Source organism: Triticum aestivum, chromosome 5B (assembly GCF_018294505.1).
Source record: "Triticum aestivum cultivar Chinese Spring chromosome 5B, IWGSC CS RefSeq v2.1, whole genome shotgun sequence".
NCBI lineage: Eukaryota > Viridiplantae > Streptophyta > Magnoliopsida > Poales > Poaceae > Triticum > Triticum aestivum.
The window spans coordinates 307681448-307696249 of NC_057807.1; the positions used below are offsets into that span (position 1 = coordinate 307681448).

Consider the following 14802-nt stretch of genomic DNA (forward strand, 5'->3'; position numbering starts at 1 on the left):
TCAAATGAACTCGGTGGCGTCGGATAGATAAAATCGGTGTGGCCGAGTTTGAATTTTAGGTTTAGGACATATGTGGAAATGAGAAAGTGGTTGAGGGATTTGGAGCATATCACTAAGCATTTTGAGCAAGTAAGCCATTAAGCAACACCTCATCCCCTTTCAATAGTATTGGCTTTCCTATGGACTCAATGTGATCTTGGATCACTTAAATAAAAATGTAGAGTCTCGAGCTTGTTGCCAATATGTGTCCTTAGCATTTTGAGGGGTCCGCATCTCTAGTCCATGCCATGCCAATCATTGAACTTTCTGAAATGATCATCTTGAAAGAGCATTAGTTCAATGAGCTATATGTTGTTAAGAATTACCAAAACCACTCAGGTATTAGTTGCACTTCCACGGCTGAATCTCTGTATATATTTGCGCAAACATTCGCCATCCTTCTGAGGGATGACATGCAAATCACTTGCCTGGCCAGGAGCTACGTGGCCTCTAGTAAAGGCGCCAAAAAACTCGTGGCACAGATCCGACCAAGAGGAGATGGAATCTACTAGTAGGTGCATTAGCCATGACCTGACATTGGGCTTGAGCACCAACGGGAAATAGTTGGCGAGCACCTTGCCATCTCGAGCCCCGGCAGCTTGCATCGCGATGGTGTAAACGCTCAGGAACTCGAACGGATGGGTCTTACCATCGTACTTCTCCGGGACCTCTGGTTTGAACGTGCGGGTTGTGGGCCACTCAAACTGCCGCAAATCACGGGTGAATGATGGACAGGTTATTGCGTAAGGCAAGTCGTCAGCATCCCCCGGCGCGGGCCTGTACGTGGTAGGCCCTGCACACCTATCGGATTGGTGGCGCGCTTCCCGTCGTCGCTTGATGGTGGTTCGGGCGTCCTCCTTGAGCCCGTTCCCAAAGAACTTGATGTTGGTCGCGACGTGCTCGTGGGTCAGACGACGTCGTGGACACGTTATCACGGGTGTCAACCCGATGAGCTGGCGACCGCCGTTGCTACGGTGGAGGGGAGTGCATCGTGGTTGCGGCGCCTCCAGCCCTTCCACTGTCAACGGGCGCCGGCTCCGTGGTCCGGCGCCGTGATGGACTTGCCTCCCGGTGGCCATCCCTGTTGGCGTGGCCAATAAGGCTCTGGATAGCATCTCTCCACTCTTCTTGCCTCTCCGCAGCAGGAGGGAAAGTCAAGGAGTAGCTGCGCTCGTGCCAACACTTCTGCTCGTGTCGGTGGCAGCGACAAGCGCGAGGAACGGGAGGAGCTCAGACTCCTAACTATGTTGGAAGGAGTTCCATCACGATTCCGCGGCCGCACACCCTTTTCAACAACATCTTGGTGTGCATGTTGACCCAGCGCATCTTGAGAATGGCGTTGAGGGCTCTTGCCGCGATGACACCCGGGGTCACCCACATCGCGGCGCTGCTCCTCGCGCATGATCTGGGAGGACTGCGGTGCGTGCGTCGGCGGGGTCGTCCTCCTACCCTTGGAGGTCCCCGCGTCGCCCGCAGGCAACACGGCTCCATCCTTGGGTGCGACGGCGGGCGGATCGTCGTTGCCGCTGCGGACGACGCCACTCGCCTGGCTTCTAGTATCAGGGTGGCGTGGATGATCTTGGTCTCCTCCGCCACCGGCGCCTTCCACGTTGCATGTCCGCACTGGCACGGGCGGACCGACTCTAGACGAATCGACCGCCACGATCATCTTCTTCTTCGGAGCCATGGTGATGAAGGAGCTACTGCACTAACTACTAGACCAGATTTTCAGAACTTCGCCCCCCTACCTGGCGCGCCAAAGATGTCGGGGAAACGACGCCTATGGGATCACGGGGATCCCTTCTACGGTTAGCGGGGAGAAGAGCTGCGCAAAGGCAGGTCTAGTGATCAGCGCGAGGAATTGTTACCCAGGTTCAGGCCGCAATTGTGCGTAAAATCCTAGTCCTGCTTGTGTGTATATTCTGTGTCCTTGATCTCTTGAACTAGCTGCGGTGCTTGCCCAGTCCAAAAAATCCGAATCCTCTCTCAGTACGCCTTAGGCCTCCTTTTTTATGTCAAAGGCGTTGCCACAACGGCACACAGGAGGTGGAAAGCAGCAGTGCTCATGCTTATCACTAACATCGTAGGACAAACACATTAATGCGCTCCCTACGTGCCCTCTAACTTTATCGGGGGTGGTAACAGAGCCCATCCCGTTCGTCGCTGCCTCTCCTTGCCTTGACACGCGTCCAGGCTGACGAGGCATGCAACGCTAGGCTGGCTGGCTAGCTGTTTTGCTGGCGCGGTGGTAGAGCCTCCACGAAGATCTTCATGCCGCCACGGAGGCGTCTGCCTAGCTGGCAAGCTGGCCGTTACGCTGGAATGGGCGTGAGGTGGCGAAAACCTTGTCGGGAGCGGTCCTGGCTATGGCCCCGCAATTGTCCCCGGCAAGGGTCTTGCCGGGCCCTCGTGGTCGTCCCTAACAAGGGTATTGCTGGGGGTCTTTGTCTTCTATTCCCATGTGGACCAGCAAGCTATCAATCTTCACAAAGATCTGCATGCTACAATGCACGCGCCCCCCGAGCCTTGGCCTTGAAGTTGTCAATGATGTCAGAACTCTCAGCCCCAGGGGTGATGGCCTTGCTGGTGCTTCATGGGTTGCCCCGGTAAGGACCTTGCCGGGGCCACACAAGCCGCCCCGACAAAGATGTTGCCGGGGGAGGTCCAGCTTGTCCTCTGCTATGTTCACTGTCTTGAATGTTGTCTTGGTAGTCTTGTCTCCTGTCTCCTCCTGCCCCGCCAAGCCCTGCCGCAGGCGGTGCTACGACTACTCGTGCATAAGTAAGGGGTACAGAAGAGCCCATACTTTTGTACACCGTCAAGAAGCAACCAACCGAAAATCAAAAACGATCATAAACATGCATTGAGAATAACTAACACTGAATAATGCGCCATAAGTAGGATATAACTTCGTTACATAACTATTGAGTTTATGTGCATGCATAGGGAATCACAAACCTTAACACCAAATTCTTACTAGATCACAATTACTCGCTAGCATAACTCACAGATTATCATCTCCATATCACAAAACTATTGCAAGGAATCAAACTTATCATATCCAGTGATCTACATGAAAGTTTTTATTATATCCTTCTTGAATATTCATCACATCGGGACCAAATTCATATCTTGTGCAAATTACCACTACTATTATGAAATCTCAAAATAATATAAGTGAAGCATGAGAGTTCACCTATTTCTTCAAAATTTAATCAATGTCCTGCTCTAAAAGATATAAGTGTAGCACTAGAGCAACCGCCTAGCTCAAAAGATATAAGTGAAACACATATAGTATTCTAACAAATCATGAAAAATGTGTGTTCCTCTCAAAAAGGTGTGTCCAGCAAGGATGATTATGACAAACTAAAAGGCAAACAAATAATCATATAATACACGACGCTCCAAGCAAAACTCATATCGTGTGATGAATAAAAATATAGCTCCAAGTAACATTACTGATGGTCGGTAGAAGTAAGAGGGGATGCCTTCCGGGGCATCCCCAAGCTTAGATGTTTGGGAGTCCTTGAATATTACCTTGGGGTGCCTCATCCCCAAGCTTATGCTCTTGCCACTCCTTATTACTTCATCCATCGTGATCTTACTCAAAACTTGACAACTTCAGCACACAAAACTCAAGAAAACCTTCGTGAGATCCGTTAGTATAATAAAGTAAATCACTACTTAAGGTATTGTTGAATACACATTCATATTTTATTATTTCATTATACCTATTGTATTTTAACTTTACCATGGCTTATTCCCCCCCCCCCCTAATACAATCCATAGATTCATCAAAACAAGTGAACAACACAATGAAAACAGAATCTGCCAAAAATAGAATAGTCTGTAGTAATTCGAACAATGACCATACTTATGTAACTCCAAAAATTCTGAAAAAATAGGACAAGGTTGGAAATTTGTATATCAATTATGTGTAAACAATTCATAATTTTATCACACTCCAGCAAATTTTAACAATTCTGCTACTAGACATAAAAGTTTCTGTTTTTGCCCAGAACCAAAGCAACTAGCTTCCAAATAATCCCAAAGGTTTTACTTGGCACAAACACTAATTAAAACAAGAAAACACAACCATAATAGTAATGTAATTGTGCGCACACAAAAAATAGAAAAAGAAACAAGAAAATTAAGATAACTATTGGGTTGCCTCCCGACTAGCACTATCGTTTTACGCCCCTAGCTAGGCGTAATGCATAGGTTCAAGTGTGTCATCCTTAAATTAATTACATAAGTGGCCCTCATAATAGATTCATATGGTGGCTTAGTTCTCTTTCTAGGGAAGTATTATGGGACATTGACATTTTATATTCCCTTCTTTCATATCAATAACGACACCTATGGTTCGTAGGAAAGGCCTACCAAGTATTATGGGACAAGACGGATTCCAATCAATATCAAGCACAGTGAAATTAACGTGCACATAATTCCTATTTGCAAGAATAAGAACATCATTTATTCTGCGCAAAGGTTTCATAATAGTGGAATCCGCTAAGTGCAAATTAAGAGATTTTGGTATTGTGGAAACGTTAGCAGCCAAATCACATAAAGCATTGCACTCATAATTTTTAATTTTGACTTTAACGGTGGGTTCCCACTCATCATATAATTTCCTAGGTACTGAAACCTCCAAGTCTAGCTTTGCTTCTAAAGCTTTCATCATCGCTTCTACAATATGTTTAGTAGAAGTCTTATATTGTTCATAAGCGTTGGGTGAATTTAGCATGGATTGCAACAGAATACACTCAATCAAAGAACAACTATCATAATTAAAATTCTTGAAATCCAAAAGAGTGGGCACATCACTGTTTAAAGTTCTAACCTCTCCAAACCCACTTTTATCAATTTCTCGTTAAGATTTTCACCCTCCGAATTATGGGGACGCCTTCTAGCTAAAGTTGACTATTGTTCAATCCCCTTTTCATCAAGTTTAATATCACTAAAAAAAGATTCAATGGGTGTGACACCAATCATTTTAATATCTTCATCCTTACCAAGTGCAAATGATTCCGTCTTAGCTGCCATTTGGTTTACTAATGTAGTTTGTGCATCCGAAATTTTCCCTAACAAATTTTCAGTAAGATCAAACTAAGATTGAAGGTTAGCAACTTCTTCATTAACATCATCGAGTTATTTTGCAATAGCATCTAGGTAGAGTGTTATTTAAGTTCTCCGGTGAAAAAAATGTTATGCTCAAATTGCGTAAACAGGAAGTCCTTAGCATTTTTCTCAATTTCGACCAACCTTCTATTACAAGAGATATCATGATAATTCTCTCGAGACATCGCGACAAAGCAAGCAAGATAGCAAGCAAACAAAGAAGCAAACACGAAAAAGGCAAACGAAAAATATTTTTGTATTTTTGTAAAAAAAATAGAAGTGGGGGAGATGAAAACGGAGCCAAATGGCAAATAATATAAATGCAAGGAGATAAAGTTTATGCATAGGCACTTGATAGATGTTGATGATATCTCCCCGGTAGCGGTGCCAGAAATTCTTCCTGCTATTTGTGAGTTGCATTGGGATTTCCCTGAAGAGGGGATGACGCAGTACAATAGAGATAAGTATTTCCCTTAGTTAATAATCAAGGTTATCAATTCAGTAGGAGAACCACGCAACACCTTGCTAGCAGTACCTGCACACAAAATAACAAATACTTGCACCCAACGCAAACAAGGGGTTGTCAATCCCTCGCCGGTTATTTGCAAAGATTAACTTTTGTAGTGATTGATAGATAAATAAGACAGAAATAAATAAAGTAAAGAAAAATTATAGCAAGGCATTTTTGGATTTTTAATACATGATAAAAGTAGACCCGGGGGCCATAGTTTTCACTAGATGTTTATCTCTTGAAAATAGCATATGATGGATAAACAAATTACTGTTGGGCAATTGATGGAAAAGCGAATAATCATGACGAGATCCAAGGCAATGGTCATGTATATAGGCATCACGTTCGAGACAAGTAGAATGACTCCTGCCTGCATCTACTACTATTACTCCAGACATCGACCACTATCCAGCATGCATATAGAGGATTAAGTTCATAAAGAACGGAGTAACGCCTTAAGCAAGATGACATGATGTAGACAAAGTAAACTCACACATGAATAAATCCCATCTCTTTATCCTTAATGTCAATGATACAAATATGTGTCATATTCCGTTACTAGGATTGAGCACCGCAAGATCGAACCCATCACAAAGCACATCTCCCATTGCAAGAAATACCAATTTAGTTGGCCAAACCAAATCAATAGATCGGGGAGAAATACAAAGCTATAATAATCATGCATAAAAGAGTTCAGAGAAGATTCAAATAATATTCATGGATAATCTTATCATAAACTCATAATTCATCGGATCCCAACAAACACACCGCAAAAAGTGATTACATCGAATAGAACTCCAAGAAGATTGAGGATAAAATTGTATTGAAGATCAAAAGGAGAGAAGAAGTCATCTAGCTACTAACTATGGACTCGTAGGTCTATGTTAAACTACCCACACATCTATCAGAAGGGCAGCAAGGTTGATGTAGAGCCCCTCCATGATTGATTCCCCCTTTGGCAGAGTGCCGGAAAAGGCCTCCAGATGGGATCTCTCGAGAACAGGAACTTGCGGTGGCGGAAAAAGTATTTTGGTTGGCTCTGTTGGTTTCCCGATTTTAGAGAATTTATTAAGGCAAAATTAGGTCAAGCGGGTGAACATGGCCCCACGAGCCACCAGGGTGCGTTGTGGCGCCTCGTGCCCCCTCCTTCATCTCCTGGCCCTCTCCCGAAGCTTGTAGGGTCTCTTTTGTTCAGAAAAAAATCTCCAAAAAATTTCGTGGCATTTGAACTTCGTTTGATACTAATATTCTAGGAAAGCAAAAATAGGCAAAAAAAACAACAACTAGCACTGGGCACTAAGTTAATAGGTTAGTCCCAAAAAATAATATATAATTACTTGTAAATGCATATAAAACATCCAAGATTGCTACTATAATGAAACGATTAAAAATTATAAATAGGTTGAAGACGTATCAGAGCGCCTTGCAGGTAGAAGGACAACTTGGTGGGGCGAAGCCCCAGGTAGACGACGAGTGCAGTGACCGCGACGACGAGGAACGGGAGGCACGTCACAAGGCCACCACAGGTGGTGCTCGTCCACACCGTCAAGGCCTGCGGGCGTGAGGTCCTTGCTGCCATGGCCTACGTGGTGCCTTGTTTGTGGTGCAGGCCGAGTTGTGTGGTGCGCTGGGCAGGGAGGAGGTGGAAACGCTGGAGCGCCGCCTGCAAAACGTCACGGTAAACAGGACGACCGGTGCTCGGCGACACACATGCATTGGACAAGTTCAACCCGCGGCCATGAATTTGGTGCTGGAGGACACCATATACGCGCTGGACAAGGCGGTGCAGCAAGGAGTCTTGTCGTTTAGTGGCTACCTCCAGAGCGTACTTGCGCTGGCCAGGAGCAGCTCTTCCAGAGTGCCCTCGACGGCAAACTTTGCTAGGAAGGCAAACCCTTCCACCATATTTTTAGATAAAGAACAATTCAGAGATGGTTTAGAAACCATGGAGGCACGGCCCAGCCGTGCCAAGCCGAGCCGACTGTTGCACTAAAGTTCACTGTCCACTATTACTCGTGTGACGTGTCCACTGTTTTCGTCAGCATGGTCACCATCGTCGTCGCTCCCGCGGAGGCGCATAGCAAGTGTTCGACGAAATTCATGAGGCAAATGGAGATTTTACTCCGTTATATATAGGGTTTCAGCTAGGTCCAGTCAAAACTTAGTGGAGTAAATATACTCCACTAAGGTTTACTCCAAGGCTTACTCTGCTTTATAAGGGATCGATTAGAAATGTTCTTAGCAAAGGAAAATAGACATGGTGTCACTTATTTTATTGCATTCTAAAGACTATCCATATCCTATGCCTTCTAGGGTATTATGTGCCAAACATAAATATTTATTCTATTCCATTAAAAATCTTAACCTATAAGAATCCTAGTGACCGTAGAAAGAAAAATAGAGAATGGAAGAATTCTTCTTATTGCATATCTATACCTATCTATACATATACATAATAAGAATAAAGAGACTATTGATTCTCGTGGTATGTCATCGAAATTACCCCAAAAGTTGTGAAATATTACCAAGTGACGCCACATATAAGTTTTTTTTTGAGACAAATGCCACACACACACACACACACACACACACACACACACACACACACACACACACACACATATATATATATATAAGTGATAGAAAACCTTTCACGCAGCACGCCTGTTTGGGCCAGCCCATCTCCAAACGGCCTGTTTTTAACATTCGTTTTTATATTTTTCCTTTTCCATCTTTTTTCTACTTTAAATAATTTGGGACTTCAAAAAAACTTTCAAAAAAATTAAAATTACGAACTTTTTTATATTATTTTAATAATTCAGAAATGTTTGTGATTTCTAAAAAATGTTCGCAATTTTGAAAAAATGTTCAGGAAATGAAAAAATGTTCATAATTTTTTAAAAAGCCCATGTATTAAAAAATGTTCATGAATTGAAAATTAACCTTAAAATTTAAAAAACTATTCGTGCCTTACAAATAGTTTATTGACTCATAAAATATTCGCTGATTCAAAACGTGATCGTGCATTCCAAAAAATATTCATTAAATTAAAAAAAGTTCATGAATTTCAAAAATTATTCCACCAATTTCCAAAAAAATGTTCTTCGATTCTAGAAATGTTCACCTATTCAAGAAAAATGTTTTAAGAAATGTTCGAATGTTTTAAAAATATTTGCCAACATTATAAAATGTTCATGAATTCAAAAAACGTTCATTGTTTTATAAAAATGTTCGAAAATATTTAAGAATGTTCGTGAATTTGTAAAATGTTCGAAAATTTGAAAAATGTTCACGATTTTAAGAAATATGTTGTTAATTTTCAGAAATTGTTCACAATTTCACGAAAATAAGAGTGATAGTGTATCTCAATGATGCAGCAAAATATGGTCATGGTCATTGGTGATTTTTTTCCTCCCGTTGCAATTCACGGGCCGTTTTGATAGTAGTAGTAATAATAGAGGGCTATTGCTTCTGGCGGTACGTCACAGAAATTGCCCTTAAACTTACAAAATATTACTTACCAATGCCACCTATAAGTGATAAAAACACGTTTTACGGAGGGGAATCCCCGCGCGCGCTACGTGCTGGGAGAAGACGCGGAGTTCCCGTTTGGGCCAGCCCATGTCCGGGCGGCCTGGTATCTAAATATCGTTTTTTATTTTTTTTTTATTTTTCTTTTCTGTTTTTGGTTTTTTCTACTTTAAATGATTTGGGACTTCAAAAAAACTTTCAAACATTAAAATGAGAATTTTAAAATAAAGTATTTCATAAATCATAAATTGTTTGTGGATTCAAAATATGTTCGCGGCTATGTTTGCTTATTCAAAAAATGTTCGAAATTTTGAAAAAATTTGTTCGGAAAAAATGTTCATGATTTTTAAAAAACAAATCCATGAATTAAAAATGCTAATGAAATTGAACAAAAATTTCCCAATTCAAAAAAATTTCATGAATGGAAAATATCCTCAAAATTCAAAAACTGTTCGTGACTTACAAATATTTTTATTCATTCATAAAATGTTGGCTGATTAAAAAATCATGCATTTCAGAAAATGTTCGTTACATCAAAGAAAATGTTCGTGAATTATAAAAATTGTTCCACCAGTTTCCAGGAAAATGTTCGTCGATCCTAGAAATGTCCGCCGATTCAAGAAAATTGTTTACAAAAATATTCACAAATTCGTTATAAAATGTTTGCAAATATTATAAAATGTTCATGAGTTCAAAAAGTTATAAAAGTGTTCACAAATTTAAAAAGCATTCATGATTTCAAATATGTTCACGAGTTTAAAAAAATTGTTCATGATTTCACGAAATTGAGAGTAATAGTTTATTTCAATGATGCATCAAAATGTGATCATGGCCGTCAGAGATTATGATTTTTTTTCCGGCCCTTTTGCTAGTAATAATAAAATAAAGAAATGACCGGGCCTGTCTCAGTCCGATCATCCAACAATACCAGCTAAGAATTATTGGCTTGGTCAGACTTTACCTGACCAAATACCTAATTCTACGCAGGCTCATCAACAACGCTTTTGATTATTATTTTCAGGATTTGGCCCGAACTGTTCAGCATTCTGCTTTGAACGATGAACTTGAAGTAATACATGTTCAGCATTCTGCTTCCAGCTAGATTAGCTCTGTAGGCAGACCTCACACTGAAATTTCCATGACGCTCAAGTTCCCATGCCCATGTACCCTCCTATAAGATTCTCAAAAAAAAAATGTATCCTTCTATAAACGTCCAATGGGTAACCTCGTATAGCTTCAGAGTCACCCGGAAAAATTTAACCCAAGACACATTTAGGGAAAGTTGATTTAGCAAAATCTTCTTATCCAAACAACCCCTAAATATGAGGAAAGAGAAGAGAAAAATGTAGTAACCTCCAACTCTATTACATAACTAATTAATAAGGCTGATTTTTATGACATGGCAGTTTTCCTTGCTCTTAGATCGTTGCACAAGATTTTACAAACTATTCTGCAGTCTGAAAAAGAAAATTACATTCATTGCCAAGGGAGGCAGAAGACCACAATTCTTACTGCTACGACATAGGTAAGGGAGAGGCTGCCATGCCCTCCAATAATTACATCAGCGTTCAACCACGAGAATAAGCATAGAAAACCAGGAAAATACAAACACTCACTCACAGAAAGAACCATCGGCCGAACCCCGTCGATAATCAGGCAACTTATAACCTTCTGGGAGGACACCCAATCTTGTCAAGAATTCACCATGCAGCGGCGCCTCAATGATAGCAGTCCAATGAACCTTCACTTTCAGCTTGAGGAAGCCGTATTCGCACAGAGTCTCACTCAGAGGGTATTTGAGAGCAACAAGATTAGTAGGGTCGTCCCCGTCCTCCTCTGCACCCGCGCTTTCCATTTCATCAGGTTCCTCTCTGCCTTCTTCGTCAGACGTAATGTCATCCTCATCTTCATCTTCTTCCTCAGGCCTGATATAATCCTCATCCTCAATCTCAGAACCAGCACCAAGAAAACACACATAGATCGTCTCTTGTTCATCTCCCTTGAGTGTGTTGTCTCGTATACGCCGCGGGACAGCTAACAGGTTACGATCCAACACAAGGGAGCCAGTTTCCGTCACCAAGTCCCCACTAGGCAGACTACTATAATAAACAACCATATGCTGTCTATAATTTCTAGTAGTCCCAACTGTTATTTTACCGTTGAAGTGTTCAGCACGATCACCAAGCTGTTGTTTTTTCACAAGACTGACTTCAACACTAGCTGCCATTGGAGATGCCACATGTTGCAATACCAATTTCACTGTACTCTAGAAACTAGGTAGCTGACTGATCATGCGCTTGTTGTAGAAGTTGTGACGGTAGAGTATTACACCTTTGCTGAACTGTACATCACGATCAGGCCCACCCTTGCCCTTGACCTTTAAATCGAACTCGAAACACATCAAGCCATCAGTAACCAATGCTCGGCGTGGACCTGTCAGAGCTAACATATCTTTCTGCACAAAGGGTTCAGAACAACAATTAGAATCAAAACATGACTCCAGGTAGTTGAACAAGCTTACAAAGTTGGACATGGAAACCATGACTAGTCAGAGAAACTAAAACTATTTCAAAAATCATACTCAACAACATTCTGTTGCTGCACTGCTGTTTCTACAGAGGGTCTATACATTTGTGACCTGTATGTATGGTCAAATGAGCAAGACATAAGACTAAAACTTGCAAACATTAAAACATTTCCTGATTCAAATAATCCAACTTTACACAGAAACAGATTAAACAAGTGACAGGACCTCAATAAAGAAATCTCACAGAAAATAAAAGAGGGCAGAATTGATGAAAAGGTGTTGTTTCTTGACAAGAAAAAGCAGATTACTAGTAAGCTATATCGACAAAACAATAGATAGCACATGATGACAACCTCCTAGCACTATAATGTTCCAGTCAATTAAAACGTTTTAAAAGGAAGATAATATAACTAGTCAACCAAGGTCCATGGCAGATTTACAGTGAAGAGGGTAACTACATCTAAATTGGGCGTACTGTATAAGAATGAAGAAAGGAACAAATATATACCTCCGAATTGATGAACTGGGCATCCTTCCTTTCACGATCAAACAGAAAGACAGATTTGTAGTCAACCTCATCCCTCGCAATAACTCTACCATAAACCTCGACCGGGTATGTGTGCTCAGGGCCAGCTTTAACAACCCTCAAGGAGATGACATTGATGGATGAACCCGCCATATCAGCCGCATCAGATTCATATGGTGGCCCAAGTGGAACTTTTGCTGCAAATTAACAAAGATCAAAGAAACAAATCAGAACAAACAAGACTACAAGAGCATGAACGCTTCCGATTATAATAGCTAGAGCTAGAAGGAGGTCGAGATACTCACTTTCTTCATCATGGTCGAAGCTGGCCAGGTGGAAGCTGCAGAAACGGCTAGGGACTACAGCTTTCCTCTTGGGATCGTAAATCAAGAGTGCCTTAACTTTTTCCGTGTGCAGATCAGCCAGTTTACACCGGTCAGTGCCACGCACCAGCTCAACGAACGTGGGCTGCTTATCGATTTGCTGCTCGGTCGGACTGAAATTGCTAGCAACCATCGCCGCAGAGAGAAGAAGAGGTTAGGGTTTCAGGAGGGGAGCGGTTGGTTTGGATTGACGGCCGGGTTGGGGAAAGGCCATTTGAATTAGGAGATCTGGCGCCTACGTAGCTTCTTTCTGGGCTGCATCTACAAAGCCCAGTTGCTCGCTACACTGTTTCTTTCGATCGTGCGTTGGTTCAGTCCCGACGCCGAGTAATTTCCGACTACAACAACGACCGATGACGAACCAACTCGCTGACTGAACTCGACGAAGTGCTTCTTTTCAACTCACGGTTTGGTTTACAAGGGACTTGCACGGGTATAAATGGCAGCTAGCCTGCCTAGTTACTCCTACACGGCAACTAACTCATATACTAGTTGGACACGGAGTACTAATCAGACCGGACGTTGGGTTTACTTCCAACATCGTGTTGCAGTTGGTCCCTAGACTTTTTACTTGTTTGTTTTACATGTATGGAATCTGCCTCCATCATTCTAGGAACTGTGTATCTGACGTCCGAATTCGGAGAAGCGTCAGTGGAACCGGTGCGAGCGCGAGTGGGACGTACTAGCATTTAGGATTGCGCCGGCTACCATCCTGTACGCTCTCTCAGACGGATGGACGGCGTCGAAGAAGACGTATTTGCCGGCGTCGTCGCACGCCAGCGCGCTGTCCAAGCCCCACAGCGCCCCCGTCTCCACATACCCCGTGCCACTGCCACAGCATCCTTGGGCCGAGCTCTCAAAACCATGCTCCCACGGCCTGGCGATCATGGCCGACAGGAGGCCGTACTGGTCGACGTACGCCACCCGCGCCCCGGGCAGCTCCCGGCCGAGCCTGCCCAGCATCCCCTCGAGCCTGCGGTTGAAGCTCATGGCCATCATGTTGTACGCCTCGTTGCAGTCCCCCGGTCTGTGGAGGTTGACGGCCCTCTCCAGCGGCAGGCACCCCAGCGGCGGCAGGCCGGCGAAGGTGACCGCGCGCGCGCCGAGCCCGTGCACCGCCCGTATGGCCGCCTCCGCGGCGCCGACGAGGTACGCCTCGTACTCCGCCGGGGTGAAGCTGTAGCCCCTGACGGGGAACACGAGGTAGTTCTGCATGAAGTCGCTGGCGCCGATGCTGAAGATGTAGAGGGCGCCGGCGATGATGTGGCGCGCCGCCGCCTCGCCTCTCGCCCGCCTCAGCCTCTCCGTGTACTGCCTGAAGTGGTCGATCTGCTCGCTCAGGGTCATCGCCGACTGCGTCCATCCAATTCAACTTTAGTTTTTCTTTTTTTGATTGAACTTGTACTACTACAGTATGCATGGTTACCGGGATTTGCGCGGTTATGTTGTCCAGCCCGGAGCCTGCGGAGGCGAAGCTGACGCCCGAGGCGAGATGGTGGATGGTGTGGGACGGGTCGAGGTACGCCGGCACGGATGGCGGCAGGCCCAGCGCCTCGGAGACGAAGTCGGCGGGGAGGCGGCCGTTGGAGAAGCGGCCGGTGGCGACGCCGCCGGCGTAATCCCGCCCGTACGGAGCGTAGTTGCCCCTGGCTACGGTCTGGATGAAGTTGTTGTTGCCAGTGTCCGAGGTGGAGTCGCCGAACACAATCACCGCAGGGACCTCGCCTGGACCAGCGGCGGCGCGTTCGAGTGCCAGTGCAAGGACGGCATGCGCTAGGACCAAGACCACGGGCATGGCATGTCGCCGTGAGGACATGTTTCTCTAGTTCAAATTCTCGCGTGCTGTGCCTGTGGGCAGTGGCTGCGTGCACATGTACACCGAGCGTAAGATTTATATAGCGCTGCCGCACCGATGCGCGCCGCTACGCATGGTGATTGGTGAAGGATGAGCCGAGCTTCTTGCTCATCCATCTCTGAGGCGGTGGCTTCTTGCAGCCGCCAATCTTGGCACTTCAGTGATTCGTTACATGCAACGTACTAGGACCGAGCTCGTACTACAAGCCAACAACTAGGTAGTTAATCAAGTTTCGGTGGCCCTTTCAATACGTGCAACCCGGCCGCCAATTTCATTCAACTCAGCCACTTAACAGCTAAACATGCCAGA

The 14802-nt window shown here is 44.2% G+C and overlaps 1 protein-coding gene across 1 annotated transcript; it reads right to left on the bottom strand.

Annotated features, from left to right (window-relative positions):
- Positions 1 to 10724: 10724 nt before the first annotated feature.
- Positions 10725 to 14490, bottom strand: LOC123111547 (GDSL esterase/lipase At2g42990). Its single transcript, XM_044532349.1, has 4 exons — positions 14065 to 14490; positions 12561 to 13991; positions 12238 to 12452; positions 10725 to 11657 (listed from the first exon to the last, which is right to left on the bottom strand). Exons 1-2 carry the CDS (start codon positions 14452 to 14454, stop codon positions 13287 to 13289), a joined length of 1095 nt encoding a protein of 364 aa, XP_044388284.1. The 5' UTR covers positions 14455 to 14490; the 3' UTR covers positions 10725 to 11657; positions 12238 to 12452; positions 12561 to 13286.
- Positions 14491 to 14802: the final 312 nt, after the last annotated feature.

What these genes read in the sequence shown, in the direction of transcription:
- LOC123111547 (XM_044532349.1), bottom strand. Translation starts at nt 14,454, where the DNA reads ATGTCCTCACGGCGACATGCCATGCCCGTGGTCTTGGTCCTAGCGCAT. An exon ending in ACATAACCGCGCAAATCCCG is followed by an intron (nt 13,992 to 14,064) that starts GTAACCATGCAT and finishes GGATGGACGCAG; the next exon opens with TCGGCGATGACCCTGAGCGA.